Genomic DNA, 19,660 nt, shown 5'->3' with positions numbered 1-19,660 from the left:
TCTGTTGGCCAGGAACGCTGGGGACTCTCCGGAGATGTGAGGCCCAGACACCAGCCAAGGGCCAGCCCGCAAGCAGGCCTTGCCGAGGAGAGGTGGTCTCAGGCCGGCGGTGCCAACGTGCCCTGCATGAACGCTGGCGGGGGAGCGGCGGCCAGCCTCATGGGAGAGTGGACAGAAGGTGGGCCAGTGGTCTTTGAAGTGTGGACAGAGCTTGAAAAAGGGCATGGTCAGCAGTGCAAAGCATAAAGAAATGTGAATTTTTTAATCTTTGTATCAAGCTAATTGCTACCAATTTTCAGAAACTGAAGAAAAAAGCATCTTGTAGTCTTTTTATCAGTATTGAGAGGGAAAGTGATAGGAAAGAAGCAAAAGGAAAGCACTTTTAAATAACATGGTGCTGCTGCTTTCACTTGACTTTCTATTTGAGCTGTTGTAAAAATGCATGGAGACTAAATGTCTTTTTCTTATGGGATTTGAAAATTCTGAATATATAGACGTTTTTAAAGAAGCAAATAAAAATCAGCCAAAGACACCTACTTTTCATCTGTTGATCCATTTTCAAATACATAGCTATGTTTACACCTGTGGGCCACGTTATGTGAACAGCGGCCTGTTCTCCTCTTTCCCATTCCTATTACATTCTGAGAACTTTCCCGTGTCAGCCTTTGGCTTTGGGTTTTGGAAAGTTCTGTGACATTCCATTGTTTGGTTTTTTTCATGACTTCCTGACCCATTCTATTAATGTTGGGCATGTAAGTCTCCATTTTTCATGTTTATAGCACTATTTTGAAACAAATTTGGTTATTTGAGAAGTGAAAGTGACATCTGATGGCTTTAAATTTGCACATCTTTGAATGTTAGTTGCTTATTTTAATTTTTTTGAGAGAATTTTTATGCAGATCCTGCACCTTTCCTCACTCGGCAATGTTCACTTCCTCTGGCCACGTCGAGCACTCCTTCTGCGTTATGTTTCATTATCTGTCAGATTACTTCGGTGTCCTGTAGGGTCTCTGCAATATGCTCTTCATTAAGGTACTGATTAAATAATACATATTCATTGATTACTGTATTAGGTGTAATAGGAAGTGTTAAAGGTATGAAAAGAAGTTATTATGGGCCTCAGAAACCTTTTGTTTTCTTCCAAAAAAGTAGGGTTGTTCAGCTCTTCAGCAGCAGAACCATCCCAGATAACCTCTCTTTAAGGAATTTTACTTTAAAGTTTTACTTGTTTCAGATACTTTTCATATATAGTGTTACCTCATTTTTGTTGTGATTCCAAAAATAGATGACTTTTTTGTTCCCTTTGTTCCTTGATACTAATTGCTTTCTATGTTTCTAGGCCAGATGATTCTCTCTCAGCATTTGTCGTAACAGGAAAGTGTTAGAAATAGTACAGTCTGGTCTAGGTGGTGATTTCTAGGGGAACAGATAATGCTTTATAGCATCTTCATCGGTGGCGGTTAGTACATTTTTCCTGTTTTGTCCATCTGGTAACCTGTTAGGAAGAGTCAGCATCACAAATGACTGTCCCAGAGTAGAGCTCAGATCTCCATACGTGTCACGTCAGTTCATCAGGAGCAGGTGTCACTTTCCCTGTAAGCAAGACAGGCTATGGGATTTGAGGGACGTGGTGCAAAATGCAGCTGTGGGGCTCCTTGTTTCAAGAGCGGATTTCAAGAGCGCGGCCAGCCACAGAGCCTTAGGCCACGAGGGGCCTTCCCGCTGTGCAGGTGGCACCCCAATGCGGGCCTGCTGGGGCCCAAGGCATGAGGACAGAGCCTCCTGGGGGCCGAGCGTGTCTCAGCCGCTCTCGCATTTCCACACTCTGACGGCCATTTGAGCTCTGTCCTCAGATTCTGATTTGTTCTTTCTCTCTGGTGATTTAAATTCTTTTCATCATTTAAAGAGTGTTCTTTAAATGTTGAGTTCTTTATTTTGTTCATATGTTCATTTTCAAAGATATTGTTTAAGGTACTGTACCCTTTTCATAGACATTAAGACACATGTGGAAATAGAATCTCTTAAAACAAGTTTGAGGAAGATTAGTCTATTCAGAAACATAAGGAATGAGTTTTCTCCTTTTTCCCCTGGTGTGACTTTAGTTGGTGGCAGGACTTGAGATGTCCCAGATGGCGAGCTGAGAGCCACCTCTCGGCTCACAGAACTGTCACCGTCCGTGGTCCCTGTGCCTGATTCATCGGATTTATATCGGATATAAAATGCTGGGGGCTCTTCTCAGCCTTTTGGTCCTGTGTTCCTCACTGGCTCCATTTTCCTGCGTACACAGCCTGGGTTGCACTGTGTCGCCTCGTGCCCCAAGCACCACAGAGTCCCTTGTTGCCTGGTGGCTTCTGTCTAGTGATAATTGCACCCCTCATCTTGATGTTGCTTTTCGAACTCTGAATGTCAGCAGTTCCTTGGGGAAAATCACAAAAGCATGTCCTGTGTCACTATCAGATTTCAACTTATCCCTCGTTGCTACTCAGAAATATTTCAGTCAGCTCCTGTTAATTCTCGTTCCACGTAAGGCTGTTTAAGTGAGATCGCAGCCGCCTTCCTTCTCCTGCTCCTTGTTCTGGCCTCTCTACCTGACGTGCTAAGAACAGGGTCACTGTTGTGCGTCCTGACCTTCCCCTGCGCCAGCCTTCACGTCCACACTGTAGCACAGGCTCTTTGTAGTCTTGTTGGTTTATTTTCCTGCTTCAGAGAAGATGATGTCGCACTTCTTTGCAGAGGCACTTTCCAATCCCTGTCCCTGCGTATGTCTGCCCCTGCCCGCTCGAGCCCTGGTGTGGCCCCCTCTCTTCTCCTGTCAGCACCCCAAGCCTGACTCCCGGCACCTTCCATTCCACCTATAAATATAGTCATGTTTTCTGATTCAAACATTATTGTAAAAGAAAAAGAACCCTTCTGTACAAGTAATTTTTTTTTTTTAGATGAAAGCTACAGAAAACCTAACCTAAAACTGGCTTAGCAGAAAGGAATCATGTTGAAGAATTCAGGGGTAGGTTTTATTTCACCTGCACTTTGGTACATGGGCTCATTGCCGTTGGGGGGCTAGTTGTGTATAGGCAGCCCTTCTGTCCCTCTTTGTCTCTCATTGATCGTGCTTCACTGTATTCCGAGTCAGACTTCCTCCTTTGGGGCAGCTCTGGCTAGCCTTAGATGTCACGTCCAAGTGGGAGGTTCTCCTTCCCATCTCCCTGCTCCCCACCAGGAACCTCACCGCATGTTCTGGCTCTGGTCAGGCTGTGAATTCACCCCGACCCAGTCATGTAGCCAGGTGAATGGGCTGCTCCCTGTCTGAGCCTGGCTTTACCATGTGAAGCCCGGGGACTGACCTGTATTTCTTAAGAGAATATTAGGATATGCTTAGCAGAAGCAGAATAGGTGTCAGAGAGCCCCAAACAAATAACCATGTGCTCCACATATACCTTTTAACTTCTTGGGAAGGACCAGTCTAGAAAATTATACTCAAATGGACTGGACTGATAGAAAATTGGTCCAAAGGCATGGAAAATATAATCAGGTCTTGTGAAAATACCAGTCCACAGAAGACTGTAGCTTATTTGAGGAAACAGATCTAACATGTACAAATAATCCAATATGATGAAATTTTCAAGTGTGTGCAGTTGGGGTTTAGAAAAGGAAGAGATTAGTGTCGGTCGCAGGGTGTGCCATCCGCCGCAGGGGTGAGTGCTGGAATTTCGAGGGGTTAAACTCCCTCAGGGAGTAGGGGGAGAGGAGGAAGGCCGAGGACACAGGTCGGGAGGGAGAAGAATGGCTGCTGTGATAAGCGAGGGGGCCTTCGGAGGAAGTTCGATACAGCTGGTAGCAGCTAACCTTTATTGAGTGCTGCTTTCTTCGTAACTTTTTATTTTTTGACATAATTTAGAAAAAAATTACAAGACAGTACAAGAACCCCGGCCCTCTCCTTCTGTCTGATCTTTTTCAACATAGTTTTCCTTTTCAGAACTTCATATGTATGGGACCCTACAGTGTGCACTCTTTTGTGTCTACATTTTTTCTTTTAGTGAAATGTCTTTGAGTTTCATCTCTGCTGTTGCAAGTATTGATCACCATTCCTGTTGATGAGTTGTATTCCCCTGAATGAATAGGCATTTCTCTGCATTTTGGGGGTGCTCTTGTATATTGGAATGCGAAGGTTCAAGTCTCCAGCAACAGAATTGATTCTGAATGGTTTAAGCAACACAGGAATTCAATAAGGGTGGTTAGCTCAGAGCAAAGGAACTCAGGTCACCCATGACCTAGTTGTAGGGAGGCTGGGAATGGGCGAGAAGGAGCATGGGCTCATCAATGGAGAAACCACCAAAAACTTTGGGGAGCTGATAAATGAGCCCCAACATATAGTGTCTGCTAAGTTACAGATTTTTTCTATGGGCGATAATATGAAAGTAAAACTTCATGAGAATTTAAATCTACATTATAGATTCTCAGCTAGTATGTAAACTAATAAGTGATTATGTGTTTCCCCCTTTTGTATATGTTTTAGATTATGATAACATTGTTTCTAGACAGACCAACGTTTGAATCCTGTCTCTGCCACTGAACAATGCTGTGACCCTGGGCAAGGTACTCTTAGCCCCTCTCTGCATAGTTTTCTTACCTGTGAGTTCAGAAAATTATATTACCTAATTAATAGTATTATTTTAAGGTATTCTTTTAAAGTAATCTTTTAAGCTACTATACATAATGTGCTTAACACAATGGTGTACAGTAAGTACCGAAAAATATTAGCTATTTTATATATACACACTTTCACACATACGTTCTGTGTGCAGATTATTTAAATGTAGGAAGGACTTAAGCTTTTTATCTTAAGGATATCGGATATAAATGGCTACAGAAAATTGGTTGAAAGTGCTCTGACCTTTTAAGATACTGCAAATGTTATAGTCGTTCTAGTGTGGGAGAATATTTGGTAATAAAATAACAACAGTCCTTGTTCCCTACAGAGGTTTCATGTTCATTAGCTCAGACAATTGCCACTGAGATGTTCTTGGCTGTTACACTTTGGGGTCCATTTTCTGCAGTGTCCTGAGGACAAGACACATGGAAAATGAGCTCCTGGTTTTCTGTACAGCCCCGTCCGGCTGCCAGCACACATGCCAGCCGGTCGGCGGTCTCTCGATTGTGCACGTGGCCGTGCAGTAACATAGAGCAGAGAGAGCCGCATCTGCTCTGTGGAGAATGTCATTACTGCACCTCCTCTGGGGCTTCTCTTCTCACAGATTTCCTCCCTGCTTCTGGCAGACCCTGCGAAGTGGCAGGAGAGCTGTTGGCCAGGAAGGGTCAGTGTCGTCTGGCACTGGCTCCTGCACCTAGGGAGAGCGGGGAGAAGCAGCACGGTTCTTGCTAATTACTTAGGAGAAGGTGAGGGCTACCTCTGTCCTTGGAACAGAAGGGCTAAGCAGCACCCTCCTGCAGGGCTGGGAGCCTCTGCCTCTGAGGGCACCTCTCACAGCATGTTGTCGTATCACTTAAGAGGCTGCTGGCGAAGCATTTAATCTTTTGGCTGCACTTAAGTGAGAACACTCTATAGAATCTCTAGAACAGGGCTTTGTCTCCCATGACACCTTAGCTCTGGTTTGGTTTGTCCTGTGAAATCATCAGCCTAGGGGCAAACAGCATCTGCTCTTCTCCTTTCTTCCTGACCGCTGTGCCCTGTGCACTAATCTCACCTTTGCTCGGGCATCTCTCTCTGAAGAAATCCTGCACAAGAGTAAGAGTGCTGTTGCGTCGTCGTGTGCGACGGGTTCAGTGGGTGCTGGAGGCTCCCTGACCACAGGTACCTCGGCAAGCAGACCAGTGTGCTCTGGGCCCCCACCCCGTGAGGGCCTCTCACTAGGCAAGGCTGCTCTTAGCATTCACCTGGGCCGGGGGGCACCCAGCCTCTGTCTCAAGCTTTTGGTAAATGTGTGCAAAGATTTTCACTTATTTGTAAGCATGTGCAGAGATGTTTGTTTAATATTAGTCTCCTGCTCACAGACCCCTCCTTTCTATGGGCCTTTCCCTTCTTGCTCCCTCACATTTACTGTCCTTTCTGGGCCATTTCTGTCATCTTTCTTAAGCTCCACAGTTCTGATTTGCCATTTTCATTGCTGTTCGGTCAATCAAATCAGAAGAGCCCGTCTCCTCAGCAGCCCCCCACCTGTGACAGTGGGTCCAGGTTCTCTCCACGCATCACCGTTGAGATTGTGTTTGCAGAGTTCATGCTCACTTCTCTGTCTCTGAGGCACAGGTGTGGTGCCCCGGCCTCAGGCCAGGCACCTGGATCCCCTGTGCCGGTGTGGCCTTCCACCTGGGGTCTGGCACATAGCTACAGGAGGCATTCTTTATGGAGCAGCAAAACTGAAGACTCCTGATGTGTCCTGCACCGGTATATAGTAACGCAAAAAATCTTAACTCTTCTCAGGGTACATTGAAAATGGATATGTGAAGCTTGTCGTCATAAGTTTTAAAAATAACACAGAACACATACCCCTTATTGGAAAACTTGGCCTTTTTTGGAGAACTGATGTTTTTGATGGCTATATAAAGGTAATTTGTTGTTTTCTTAAAGTAACATGGTTTCTGTATAATAAAAAATGTTGATGTATGTCTTGATACTTCTAAAGTCCTAGATTTGGTCTGGCATCTGAAGATTGATATACATCCTCTTAGTCATTTGCAGGCACCTGATTGCTTTGTCACATGTCTATCGAGCGCCTTTTGTTCTCATGGAGTGTGGTGGGGTAGGTAGTAGCGTGCAGGGGTGTTTCTGAGCAGTGCTAATTACACCCCTCAACTCCTCCCAGCCGCTGCTTGTTCTGTAGAGAAAGAGTAGAGCTATAGGTCGGATAAAGCGGCTAGCATGTACTCAGCATTTTACTGATTCATATACCAAGTTACTGTTAAGGTTTCAGATATTTGAACAGTTAAATCAATCTGTACCTCTATCAAGAATTAGCCCCAGGATAGGAGAGTTAATGCAATGGTCGGAAATCGCAGGGAAGGGGAGAGGAGGAGGGGGAGGGGTGAGAGTCGTTTTGACACAGTCTCCTTTTCTTCTGCGATCCTTGTGTCCATGGCTGCCTGTGGTTCTCAGTGGGCTTCATCTTTATTTTGTGGGATCATAGGATGTTTGTATTCAGGGGAACCGGCGGGACCTGTCTCCTGTGAATGCCGGTGCCCTGCAGTAACATGGCTCTCTGCTGCCTTCCGTGCGCGGACACCTGGTTAGAACTGTGAGCGATGCTGACTGAGACCAAGAGGGCTATTATAATCGGGCATTAAATGCACTTAATTATTGTTAAGCGTTATCTCTTGCAGTACTTCCTGTTTGGTTTAGTGAGATGTTTTACTAATCCTATTTGTAAATAAATGTTTAAAGTTTGGTAAAGATTATGTCTATCATATACAAAAGAATATTATTTCATATCTTTAAGAACAAAGAATGTTTTTATGGATTTAGATGTGTCTTATAAAAATATGTGCCATAATAAAACATTAAAATCCCAATAGACCTTAAGGACTAAGAAAGGCAGAATATAAATGACAGACTTGAAAGGTCAGCATAATTATAAAATAATAATTTGGTCTGTGTTTTCTGTTATTTAGAGCAGAATGAGGGTAGTTAGTTCTTATTGTGGGGGAAAGAAAAATGTAGTGATTACACGAAGAGCCAGAGCTTTTTATTCCAGCTCCGATCATTAGAAACTCAGTCTCCAATGGGGCCCTCTGTGGGGCAGGCTGAACTCCGTGATGGCCCAACCCTAGGCAGTGTCTCTGCAGCAAAAGCAGCGACAGGCTTCTTGCAGCAACTGTCGTGGGAGCTGCAGGCAGAGCTTCAGAAGGAGCCGCAAGCAGTGACTCGGTGGGCCGCCGAGCCAGCGTGATCACGGAGGCAGGTTTCCAGCAAAAGGGCTTGATCTGGAAAAGGACTTTGAGTCCTTGAAGTCAGGCATGGGTTACATGCTCTGTGGTCAGTTTTCTCTATAAATTCCTTTTTCTAGGGGGCTTTGTGGGAAGGTGGGGAGGGACTTCAGAGCTGTGCCCTCCCCTGGGCCAAGGTGGGTGTGGCCAGTGAGCATCTGCTGCTCATAATTTTGGGTTTGGGATCGGTACTAAGGGGTCTTTGGAGTTTCTAAAGAAAAGAGTGAAGGTAAGTGATCCCATATCCCTTGTGTTTGCCATGCAAATCAAGAATTTCCTTCCAGCTACTTGATCTGCTTTAAGTAGATTGGAACCGTAAACTATGCTTTAAGAAACCGATCTCAAGGAGTTAAAAAACTTCCTACAGTAAGTAAGTGCATACGATGCAAAGTTTCTTAGGTACACATAGCTATTAAAAACCAATGAAGAAAAAAATCCCTGCTTCTCCTAAAAACTGTAGGAACACCCTCCCGATACTGTCATTTAACACGCCCAGCGAGCACAGGTCAGTAGGAGCGAGCGTCGCCCGAGTCTGGTTCTGGCCACAGGACACTGGCGACGACAGTGAGATAGGGGAGCTGCACTTGCTTTGCATCATCACTGGAAGGGCCGTGTAGTCACGGGCACCGTCTTTGAAGCCCTCCCGCCTTACCGTTCTCGGAAGAATCCCCTCTTTCACGGGAGCTTGCAGTGTGCTGACCTCCAGCCAATGCTTCCTGGCATGGCAGGTCAAGTCGAAAGTATCTAGTTTGAGTGCATGGAGTCTAATTTCAACAACCCATAGTTTTACATGGTAGATTATTCAACTTAAAAAATTTAAAAAAAAACAAAAAACAAATGCTATCAGTAGATCAGTTTTTTTTTTCTTTCCCCGAAGTCCAATTATGATATTCAGTATCTGTTAGAGGTGCTGCAGTGGCTGAGGTTGCAGTGCATCTACACAGGGCGGTCACTGAGTCACCGGGTCACCGTGTGCATGCAGTTTACGACGTCCCGAGCAGGCCGTGCGTAGTGCCCCGCAGGCTCCGGCATCATCTGGGACCAAGCTCAGGCTGTGTTCCTGCCAGAAGCGCTGACTGATGGGGTTCCTCTTGGGATGGCCTTGCTTATACTTGTTCCTTTTCCTCTTTTCTTTCTTGTCTTGGCAATTTTTGGTGTTATTTTAATGTAACTTCTAAATCTATGTGGAACTTGGCATCGATTTTAATTCAAGCTGGATATTTTAGTATAACTCTGTGGTTCTGTGTTAAGCAAGACTAGAAGAGACTGCTGATGGGCGTATCACGGGTTCCACATCCTGCTCCCCCCAAAACGATGCCTTGGCCAGTTTGCTCACAAGCACTGTGGCGAGATGGGTGATTAAAGATGAGGCCGCCCATGAGCTCACGCACCCGTGAAGGACTGCCGTTTCCGGGTGTGGACACTGCATGCTTTGCAGCATCAGATTTGGACTCTGGCGGAGTTGCTTGGTGAATGTGAATGGGGGACAGTGAGGAAAACTGGTTGGCTGCTGTAGGGCAGGACAGTTCCCTGACTGCTGAGGCAGAGACACTCTAGAAGTTTGTGCTGAGAGGCTGATTTGGGAACGGGTAACTGCAGCAGCTCCCCTGAGGAGAAGGTGGGGAGTGAGTGGGAGGAAGGCTTCCGGGAGGTCAGACTGCTTGTTACGGAGAAGGAACCAAATGGGAAAGGAGCCCCACGCAGGATGGGGGGTGAGGAGCCGGGCTCCAAAGGCAAGGAGCTCTGTGAGGACCGGGGCGCAGCTGGGCCGGAGGAGCCCAGCCCAGCAGAGGCTTTCTGCCCACCTGGGTCCCGGTGCCCGCAGCTCGAGCACCTTCCAGTCTAGGCGTGACACGGCTTCGCTGTGGACCGTGGACCATGCTGGCACTAGAGGTGGGGGGGCATCAGGAGAGGAGCTGGAACGGCAAGCTGGGGCAGTTCCTGCCGTGCCCTACCACCCGTGGGAGAACACCTGCTTTCTGGGCTAGGGGTCCTGGGAAATCGTTAAGGGTCTTCTGTGTCCCCTGTGTGCTCGGCTGTTCCACAGGCCCATGAGGAAGGTGGAGAACGCTAGGCTCTTGGCACTGGGAGAGCTCCGGGTACAGCTCACAGCCCCTCATCCGGCAGCTGAGGGGCTGCAGGCAGAGACGGGCGCTGGCTGCGGGGCGCAGGACTTAGGAGTGGCACCCCCACCGAGGAGCCCTCGTCCCTCCGGACACTCCTGCGGAGCTCCTCAGGGCCTCCTCCTCCCCCCCTTCCTCTGAGTGCAGGGCTCCCCAGGGGCCTCGCCTTCCCCCTGCTCCCCTCCTTGCTGGTGGCTCTAGTCGCTGTCTCTGGGCGGAGAGTTTGGTGAGGTTCTCAGCTACAAAGCCGACACTGCTGCCCTAGTAATTAGGGTCGTGAAGGGGGTGGAGTAAAGAAAGGCTCGGGTTCGCCTGGCTGTTCACCTGCTGAATTTTCTTGGGAATTGCTACGGCCACAGGGCTTCCTCTCTGACGTGGCCACAGTGGCCGGAAGCTTCTTATTCTGGAAGATGACAGCGACCCCCTCCTGCTTTCAGTACTGGCCCCGATCCCCCTGTTGAGTCCAGGGAGGCTGCAGCGAGGAGCGCCCTTCTTGGCCTGTGAGCATGAGGCCCTCTTGTGCCAGATGCATGCGTGTGGTGGCGTGGGCTCCCCTCAGGCTGGCCTGTGCTGTGCCGGGACTGGAAAAGGCAGGAGGAGCAAGGTGCAGCCTTGGATCCCCCTCTTCCCCTGGGGTGGCCCTGCTGGGGGGCACCCCCCCCTGCCCCCTTAGGAGGGGAGGGGCTCTCGGCTCTCTCTTGTACTCTCGCTGGCGGGCGGGGGTTAGGGCTGTTTTATGCTGGCTGGTCCTTCACTCAGGTCTCCCGTTACTCACTTATCAAGCCATCTTGCTGGGCTTTTTCTTTCCAACTTTTGGAAAGTTTGTGTTCCTTAAATTTCTCTAAGATAGATATTTTTTGAGTCAAGGCCCTTTGACCTGATCATCCTCAGGTCCAGATGGTCAGTGCTGGTGGCCAGAGACCTCTGGAGGCGGTGTCTCTGCTGACATCTGTACTGTCGCCATCTCTCTAGGGATCTGTAATAGCTCCATGGGTCTAGAATGGGGCTGATTCCTATCTCTCAGTTTATGCTGTTACCTACGAGTAAGCATTTAAATTCTAATTAATAAAACACTAATACAGGACCCAAGTCATGGCAAATAATAAGCTGTATCTGACAAGGTAGGTGTTAGAACATATTAGCCTTGATATACCTCACAGTTTCTTGATTAAAATAGCATATGTAAACTTCTTGGATTCATGTCTGGTACATAGAACATGTTAAAGAATATAGCTTAAGTTGTACACCCATGTTCATAGCAGCAGCATTCACAAGAGTCAAAAGGGGGAAGAAATCCAGATGCCCCTCAGCAGATGAGTGGACAAGCACAATGTGGTCTCTATACAGTGGGGTTTTATTGCACTTTGAGAAGGAAGGAAATTCTAACACATGTGCAGCATGAATAAACCTGCGTGAAATAAGCCTGACACAAAAGGACAAGTGCCGTATGATTCCACTTACCTGAGGTCCCTAGAGTGGTCACACTCAGAGACAGAAAACGGAGTGGCCGTTCCTGGGGCCTGGGGAGCGAGGAGTGGGGCACTACCATCTAATGGGCCCAGAGTTTCAGTTTTGCAAGATGAAAAGAGGTCTGGAGATGGATGGTGGTGATGGTTGCCGTCAGTGTGAATGAACTCAGTGCAGCTGAACTGTACACTTAGAATCGTGAAGATGGTATATTTTATGTTGCATTTTACCACAATTAAAAAGTAAATGTAGAAATATAGCTCATCCATAAGATTAATAATTATCAGTATCTCTGGCCCTGTAGCCTCCCCCTGACTCCAGTCCCCATACAGTGATGACTGTTCACCTGGCGTTTTAGATTCAGCGTGTCTGCAATGAGTCTGTGTTTTTTCCCCAGATCCCCCTCTTCCCTGATGAGACAGATTAGACCTCCTCCTCCTTTACTCTCACCTCCAGATACCAGGTCACGCTCAGGTTGTCTTGTGAGTCCCTCTTCCCTCTTTCCTCATGTGAGTCGCTGCTGCGATGACAGGGCTGTCACCATCTCCCCTTGTGTGAAGCAGCCACCTCTGTCCTTCTCCAGCAACCACCGCACTTCACTGCTTGTGTTTATTTATCTGACACACATTTATTTGCAGCAGTTCCTGCGTGCAGGTGGCAGCGATTCTGCGGTGGACCGAGCTGGCCCGATGTCACGCTCCTGACTCTGTCTCATGCTCTCTGCCTGAGTGGTGCGGAGGAATTCCTAGTACCGCCGCCGTGTCTGGTACTCTCACGCTGTGTGTGTGCTGTTCCCTCTTCTGGGAAATTTGTTCTCTCTTTTCTTTTCCCGCCTTTCACTTAACTCTTACTCATCCTTGATGATGAAAATCAGGTATGATTGGCCACCCGCCGTTACGCTTATAAATGTCTGTTTGTTTCGTAGAGTTGTTCCATCCTGGACGTAACTCTCTTGGATGAATATGGGAAGCCCTTTTGGTGTTTCAGTTCCCCGGTTTGCGTGAGGTCTCCCAGGTCCTCAGACAGCCCTGATTTCCTGGGACAGACATACAATGTCAACTACATGGACGCAGAAGGGAAAGTGTGTATGGAGCTGGTGTGGATCGAAGAGACCGAAGAATACTTCGTTGTCAGCCTGGTTCTTTACCTGAGTGTAGCAAAAGTAAACCGTTGGTTTGGGACAAAGTACTAAATATTAGCAGTAGGTGGCAAATTGTTGTTGCTCTTTGTTTATTTTGAAATAACCAGTTTTGTTCTTGGTGTTGGAAGTTAAAAAATTAAACAGTAGTCTGATGCTTTCTTATTTCACATCAGAAATTCTGATTCCTGGGTCATTTTAAAGTTAATGTGTAGAGGATTAAGTTTAATTTTAAAATCATGAAAATAGCACACCCTAATGAAAATTCATGTAAAATAAAAAAAAAATTTACATCTCTTCTGACATTACAGTATAAGAAACAAATTCTACTTAAGCATGTGATTATGTCCTGTGTGTGTGTGGGGGGGGGTCTGTGTCTTGTATAGATGTTTTTTTTTCTTTATTGGCTAGAACCCCAAACAAGAATATATATTTAAATATAAACTTGATGGTATACATTAAAATGAGAAAGTGCTTTATCATGGCATTCAGCAGCCACATTAGTACTTAATAAAGCAAAATGGACAAGTGCCTACCTCACAAGGGAAGATGCATGTGAAATCAACAAAAGAAACTCATTGCCTAAAAGAGCCGAGTGTGGTGCAAGTGTCGGTAAGGCCCAGCTCCACCCTGATGGGGACAGGGGTGGATTAGTGGTGCGCACTCCCTCGGCAGAAACATTGGAAGAGAATTGACAGATGTTGGGGCTTCAAATAGAGGTGACATGTGTCTAAGCATACATCTTTTTTAGGGATTTGGTTCTAAATTTGCTTTAGCCTGTATTGATTCTTTTGATCATGTTTCTTTCTCCCGCTGAGAGCTACTGTCAAAAGTGACCTTGGAGACGCGGAGGTGCTCCTGCCGGGGCTCACGTGGTCAGACTTGCTTCCTCTGTATTTTCCACTCCTGTGTGGAAGTGTCTGATGAGTTTTCTCTTTTGAGGAGTGTGTGCATGTAGGATAAAGAGCTTGAAGACAGTAGTAAAGATTTGGGACAGATACTAGGTTCTTGCGCAAAGTGCTGGGAGAGTAAAAAGGTAAGAAGGGTCCCTGCCTGATGCCTTCCTTGCCCTCCTAGCCCCCTAGGCCTTGGCCAGAGCCCTGGGGAAGGGGAGGAATTGGCAGGCTGCCAGATGCTGAGGATGTGTTACTGCACTGAATCACTGAAGCAGGGATGTAGAGCACCTGGTCCACCCAGGCGAGACTGGGGGATGCAGCCAGCGGCTTGAGAAGCAGGAGGTGGAAGCCATGTGTCACCTGCAAGACTGGATTGGAAAACAGCCGCTAAACAACGTGTAGTGAGTTGAACTCACTGAGTTAAAAGGAGGGTCTAGATGTCCTGCAAATCTTGGAAATGAGGTGGAGCCAGAGAAAGCACTGTTCTCTTTACACAGTAAACGGTATTTGGACAGAACCAGAAGCCATGTCCTCCTGTGATGGGTGTCCAGTGGAGACAGCAGTGGCCGGGCTTGCTCCTGGAGCTCTTGTCCGTGCTGAACTGGATGTGTGCTTACCGTCCGGCTTCCGCCGCGCTGCCGGTCCTGGGAGCTGGCCCGTGCCTTCTGGCTGGCAGCTCTGTCTCTCGCTCTTCACAGCATGCCAGGCTCATAAGCAGCACTCAACGTTCGATCGATGGAAACCGTTATTAGGAATGTACCCCCCGCTGTGGGAGCTTGGAGGAGGCGGGGATAAATTCTGCCTCAAGGCTTGGGAGCCTTTCCCACCTGCGTTAGCTTGTGAGGGAAAGTCTATCAGGTGGTGCTGGGGGCTGGCAAGTGAGGCAGACGAGGGGCACCCACAGGGGCACTGCGTTCGTGTCTCACGGGAGCAATGTGCACAGGCCACACGGCATCTGCAAGACTCATCTCTGCCACCTGCCCTGTCATTGTCTGGAATAATCAGCTTTTTCAAACTGTTTCTTATATTTGCCTCTATTTGCAAATAATATTCCTCTGTGGTTGTTTCTGGATTGTCAGTTCTGGACGTCTGTTGACATGCACAGATCTTCTACGCCAGCCACCTCCTCTCTTGCAGCATTGTACCAAATGCTGAAATTTTACATAAGTTGTCGTGGTGTGTTGTTCTGACTGCGGCACTGTTCCCTGCAGAGTCACATCGGCCACTAGGCCGCTCTTTTACAACTTCCTAATTTTCTTGGCTGAGTGATCACCTTGCCTTTTTATTTGCATGGTTTTCAAGGGACTTAAAATTTTCCTTGGAATTCTGTCCAATCTTTCATATGTTGGTAAACTTTTTCCAGTGTTTTTTTTTTGCCTTAAATGCTTAACCATACCAAATTATGAATTATATTTTTTTCCTGCCAGGCTATTTCATTTTCGGAGTTCTGCCTCTATTTGCTTTAAAGTCCCTCTTCCTAGCCCTGCTGGACAGCTGTCCTCGTGGGAAGATGCCTGTGTGAGTCCTGTTTTATGGAATCTGGTTTTCCTCTTTATTGATTTATATCCTTTTTTTTTTTCAGTGATACTCATCACTGCGTAGCTTTCTAAGAAAGGTGACATGGATCCATTTTGGGTCTATGAATTTCTGAAAATGTCTCTGATGTGTAATTTCATTTGGTACAAATTGCAGGGTGAAAAATACATAGACTTTTTCTCATGAATATTCATCCGAGTATTATTGTTTGGGTATAAGGGCCATTTTTGTTATTCTTTGTATGAGACCTGTTCTCTTTTTTTCTTCTCTCTGGAAACTTAGAATCTACTCTGCTTTTCTTATTTTGAAATTTCAAGATAATGCACCTGGAGTAAGTAAGTAATTTTCATTCACTGTGGGTTATTTTAACCAAGGGATTTGGGTACTTAAGATCTGGATTAAAGAAAAAACTCAACATTTTCTCCTGTCTTTTTCTGTGATTCGTACTAATCAGCTGTCATCCTTTCTGGATTGATCCCCTCAAGTCTCTGTCTTCTCCATCCTCTGTCTTACAGTCTTCTAGAATATTGCTTCAGTTTTGTTTTTCAATGCTTCCATTCAGTATTCTTCTTTATTTTGATTATCAGGTTTTTACTTTATAAGAATTCTTTTTCTACTTCCTTATAAGAACATTCTGTATCCATTTCATAAAAGCAGCATTTTCTCTCAAACAGGGTTTGGCAAACTTTCTGCAAAGGGCCCAGTGATCGTTTGGCTTTTGTGGGCATCTGGTGTCTGTCGCATCTGCTCAGCTGTGCCGTCCCAGCGTGGAATCAGAGACAGGCAATACGCTAATGCGTGGGCCTGGGCGTGTTCCAAAGCCTCTTTATTTAGTGAAACAGGTGGCAGGCCGGATCCTGCACGGAGTCTCTAAGGTTATTGATGGCAGTTTTCAAAACACTGTTAATCTTCACCAATTTGGTGACGGTATGCTGAGAAACCAGATATTGCCAGGCCTCTCAGTGTCCTGCCACAAGACGCTGTGACAAAGGAAAGATGAGGAAGCTCACGGTGGAGGGGCGCTGTGACCCCGTGCTCTGCCACCAGGAGGCCGTCTCGCTGCGCCAGGGCCCTACGGCTCCTACGTGTGAGCCTCCTCATCCCCCTCGGGCCCAGAAACATCCTGCTCGGCCACCATTTTATAAGATTTAAATATTCCACACACTCAGAAGAAGAAGGGCAGCTTGGAGTGGGAGAAGCTGCCAGGCAGGGCCATGCAAAGGGCTGTACCCAGGGACGCGGTGACAGAAAGATACACGTGTGTGAGGTGGGGTGGGGTCAGCTAGGTTTTGAAAGCTCCCTGCGGATTGGAAACTTCGAATCATCACCAGCACAGGGTGTGTCCCTGGATGTCCGGTGCCTGGCCCCGGGGCCCTTTAGGACCGATGTATAGTGATCCCAGAGGGTGGGTGGGGTGTGGACTTAATCAGCTGCTCCGGAAGAGGCCGATCTGCCTCTAGCCTCACGATTGGCTCAAGGCAGCATTACACTCCCCCCCAAACAAAACAAGCAGGTCACAGCCCCTCCTCCGCCGGGATGCCCTCTCCCCCTCAGGCTGAGTCCCTAGCCCCGCCCACTGCAGGTGCCTGTCTGGCTCTACCCTACCTCAGGCCTGTGGGAATCAGCAGTGCTGGAGGGCAGACATTTCTCAAGGATTGAAATGCCAATGCTGTGTTAGGTCTTTGTGTCACAGATGTCCACAGATTATGCCCAATATAACTAATAGCCCTTTTGGGGGCTGGCCATTTTAGGATTGTATGTATTGAAATTAAGTTTCACATAAGATAAAAGCATTTACTAATGACGCTCCTTTGAGAGGAAGCCTTTTGTCTGCAAAGCAAGAGGAATTATTATGCTGGGCGTTTTAAACAGCAGAGGAAGGAGGCTCATCGCGTCGTAACAGGTGCAAACTTAGTTACGCAGTTGGCACAGGAAACGAGCGAGTTGCACACAGAGAGTACCTGCCACTGGTGTAAGGTAAAAGGGACACGTTTTTGTTTCTAGTATATTCCAGATTTAATATTTTGCCTGATTTAAAAATTAGACCGAAGGTCTGACCAGCTATGTAAAGATGATGATTATATGTGACTTGATATACTCTTTTATTGTCATTAACATCTCTTTTTAAATCTGGTGATTAAGGTGCTGCAGAAAGAAATGTTCACACCAGAAAATCACCGTGCAGAATACTTTCCCAATGCTTGTAATGTAAAGAAACACATCTTTAAAAAGCTGGATGTAAAAGTGTGGGTCCTATGCACCAGGATATGTTTTGTATGTGGGATAATATGACATCCAACTTCAGCACAGGACGTCTTCTGTGGTCTCCTGTGGCTTTAAGGAGTCACAAGTGGATTTTCTGTGGGCTCCCACTAGGCAAGTCTTGGGCCGCACAGGGAGCAAAAGGGGGACAGTAGGCCCCCCAGAGAAATGATCTGCCATGAAGGAATGTCATCCTGCATGAATGTAGGAATGGATGGACAGAGTAAAGCACCATTATAATGCGTGAACATACGTAAAGTACCTTCGGGAGTGGCTGAACGGAACATCTCCCATGCTCACGGCTGCGGGCCCACCAGGCTGCCAGGGAAGGTTGAGCGAACAAGGCTGGTCTGGGGCCAAATAGGGCTAAAGGGACAGCTATAAATGGTGGCAGGCCTTGCCCGTAGCAAACAGGAGAAACAAGGGTCCTCAGGCAGTGACTCGGGCCCACTCATCCATCATTTCAGATGTACATAAAATTATGTTTTGTTTCTGAAAATGGTATGCAGGGGTGGGGGTGTGTTCTGAGAAGTGTTTGTTGGTTGGCATTTGCCTGTGGAATGGCAGGTTTTTGAGTCTGGAACTGGCTCAGCCCCAGCCTAGACAGCTGGCCTAGTTAACCCCCTCACGGTCCCTGCTGGCCTCGGGGGGTTCTAAAACGAATTCCGGGAATTGGCCTAAAGGCAAATGTGTATTTAATCACTGACATACAGTCATATGATTGAGTCACAGTGAAGTGGGTATGAAAATACATTCCTTCTTTTAGTGCCTAAGTACCGCTGTCATGAAATAAGATACTAAGTGGTATCTCATGCAGATGTATACACCCAGCCCACTCATTTTTCCAGAACAAGATACTTTCTTTCTGTAGTAAGATTCTGCCGACCACTTCTACAGCTGGCTCGCTAATTCACACTCTTACTCATTCTGCTTCAGTGGAATGAAGGGTCACACCGGACGTTTGTCTCTGAAGCCGCCCCCTGAGATGCCTGCACTGAGGCTGTTCACTCTGCGCTCTGTGCGCAGCGACCATGGGTCTGTGTGATGCCAGCCGAAAACTGTGGCCTCTCTGCTCTTTCACAAGGAGGTCAACTAAGGTACATTTATTACTATTTTTAAAAGAGATTCTCAAAGCTATGTAGGGAAAAGTCCCCAACTGGCGAAACTTTGTTTTGTGGAGTGGCAAAATAGCCTTCCCCACAGGTGTCTGGAAGAGGTTTAACGTGTCCTTCCGGAGGCAGAGAGCGCAGTGTAATCTCATGGATTTATGTCACCATTCACATTTATTCCTCAAGGGTGTTATTAAATTAGGAAGTATAGCCATGCATTTTAATCACTATGATTTATGTTAAAAACCTAATAGCAACAGAGAGCATTACTTTTGTGGCATCACCTCCCCCCCCAGGCTACAGGCAGAGGGGCCACGAGGGAACTGGTCCCTTTATACTCCCTCGGGCCTGGAATCCTAGGCCTGTGTGGAGAGTCGGCTGTGGCTCATCTGGCAGAATACAGAGAATTGCCTTCAGTTCTCTGAAGCAGGCCGGACTCTGTGAATGTGGTGGATGATTGGGTGGCGGATGGATGTAAGCTCTTTGCGTAAGGCTTTAGGAAGAGCTCTGGGCTTTTGGTGTGTAAATCCTCCTCAGTTCAGCAAACACTTCATGTTTAAGTCACAAGTTCTTGCTCCGACACCAGGGGACTCATTCTAATTTGCAGTTAGGAAAACTGTTTCCTCTTTCCAATGACCAGTGTCCCTAAGAATGAAATTCGGCAGATATTTATTGTACACCTGCTCAGCACAGGTGCTGATCAGGTTACCGTGGACACGTGAAAAGATAGGCGCACTGAGAAAACATACCCAGGTCCAGAAGGCACGCCAGGCCCGCTCCGTGTGCCGTGGGGACGCAGATGAGGTCCGGCTGGGTAGTGGAGAGAAATATGTCTGGGTGGGGAGAAAAACATAAGAAAGGGCCTAGAGGAAGGAAAGAAAATGGAAAAATGTGTGAAAAACCAGTGTTTCCTTGTCCACATTCGGTAGACCTGTTTTTCACATTGAGGGAGAGCATGGCAGTTTATCCCAGAGCACAGCAGTGACGGAAAATACTGAGCAAGGATGGACCAAGGGAGAGTGGGAGACAGGAGAAGGGATGGGAAAGGGGTGTGTGTGGGGGGAAATGGAGAGAAGGGAAGGGGGCGCCGGGGGCAGAGCCTCAGAACCCAGGCGGTAGGGAGGCAAAGTCTTGTGTGAGGCAGGCGGCAACCCCAAGGTCTGGGGCTTTCCCCTTTGCCTAAAATGGAGTAAA

The 19,660-nt window shown here is 47.1% G+C and overlaps 1 protein-coding gene across 3 annotated transcripts in view; it reads left to right on the top strand.

The window, feature by feature from the left end:
• The window catches only part of FBXO15 (F-box protein 15), a 47,953-nt gene extending 35,120 nt beyond the window's left edge, over positions 1 to 12,833 (top strand). For 2 of the 3 annotated variants that reach the window (XM_017644508.3, XM_017644507.3), the window contains 2 exons: positions 6,437 to 6,561; positions 12,451 to 12,833. In XM_017644508.3, coding sequence (XP_017499997.1) covers positions 6,437 to 6,561; positions 12,451 to 12,717 — 392 coding nt within the window. In that variant the 3' untranslated portion in view covers positions 12,718 to 12,833. Of the gene's footprint in view, positions 1 to 2,936; positions 2,956 to 6,436; positions 6,562 to 12,450 lie in introns of those variants that run through there. The other variant, XM_073213218.1, reaches the window with a different exon arrangement.
• Positions 12,834 to 19,660: the final 6,827 nt, after the last annotated feature.

This window comes from Manis javanica, chromosome 9, assembly GCF_040802235.1.
Source record: "Manis javanica isolate MJ-LG chromosome 9, MJ_LKY, whole genome shotgun sequence".
Classification (NCBI taxonomy): Eukaryota; Metazoa; Chordata; class Mammalia; order Pholidota; family Manidae; genus Manis; species Manis javanica.
This window is presented reverse-complemented; position numbering and strand designations above follow the sequence as displayed.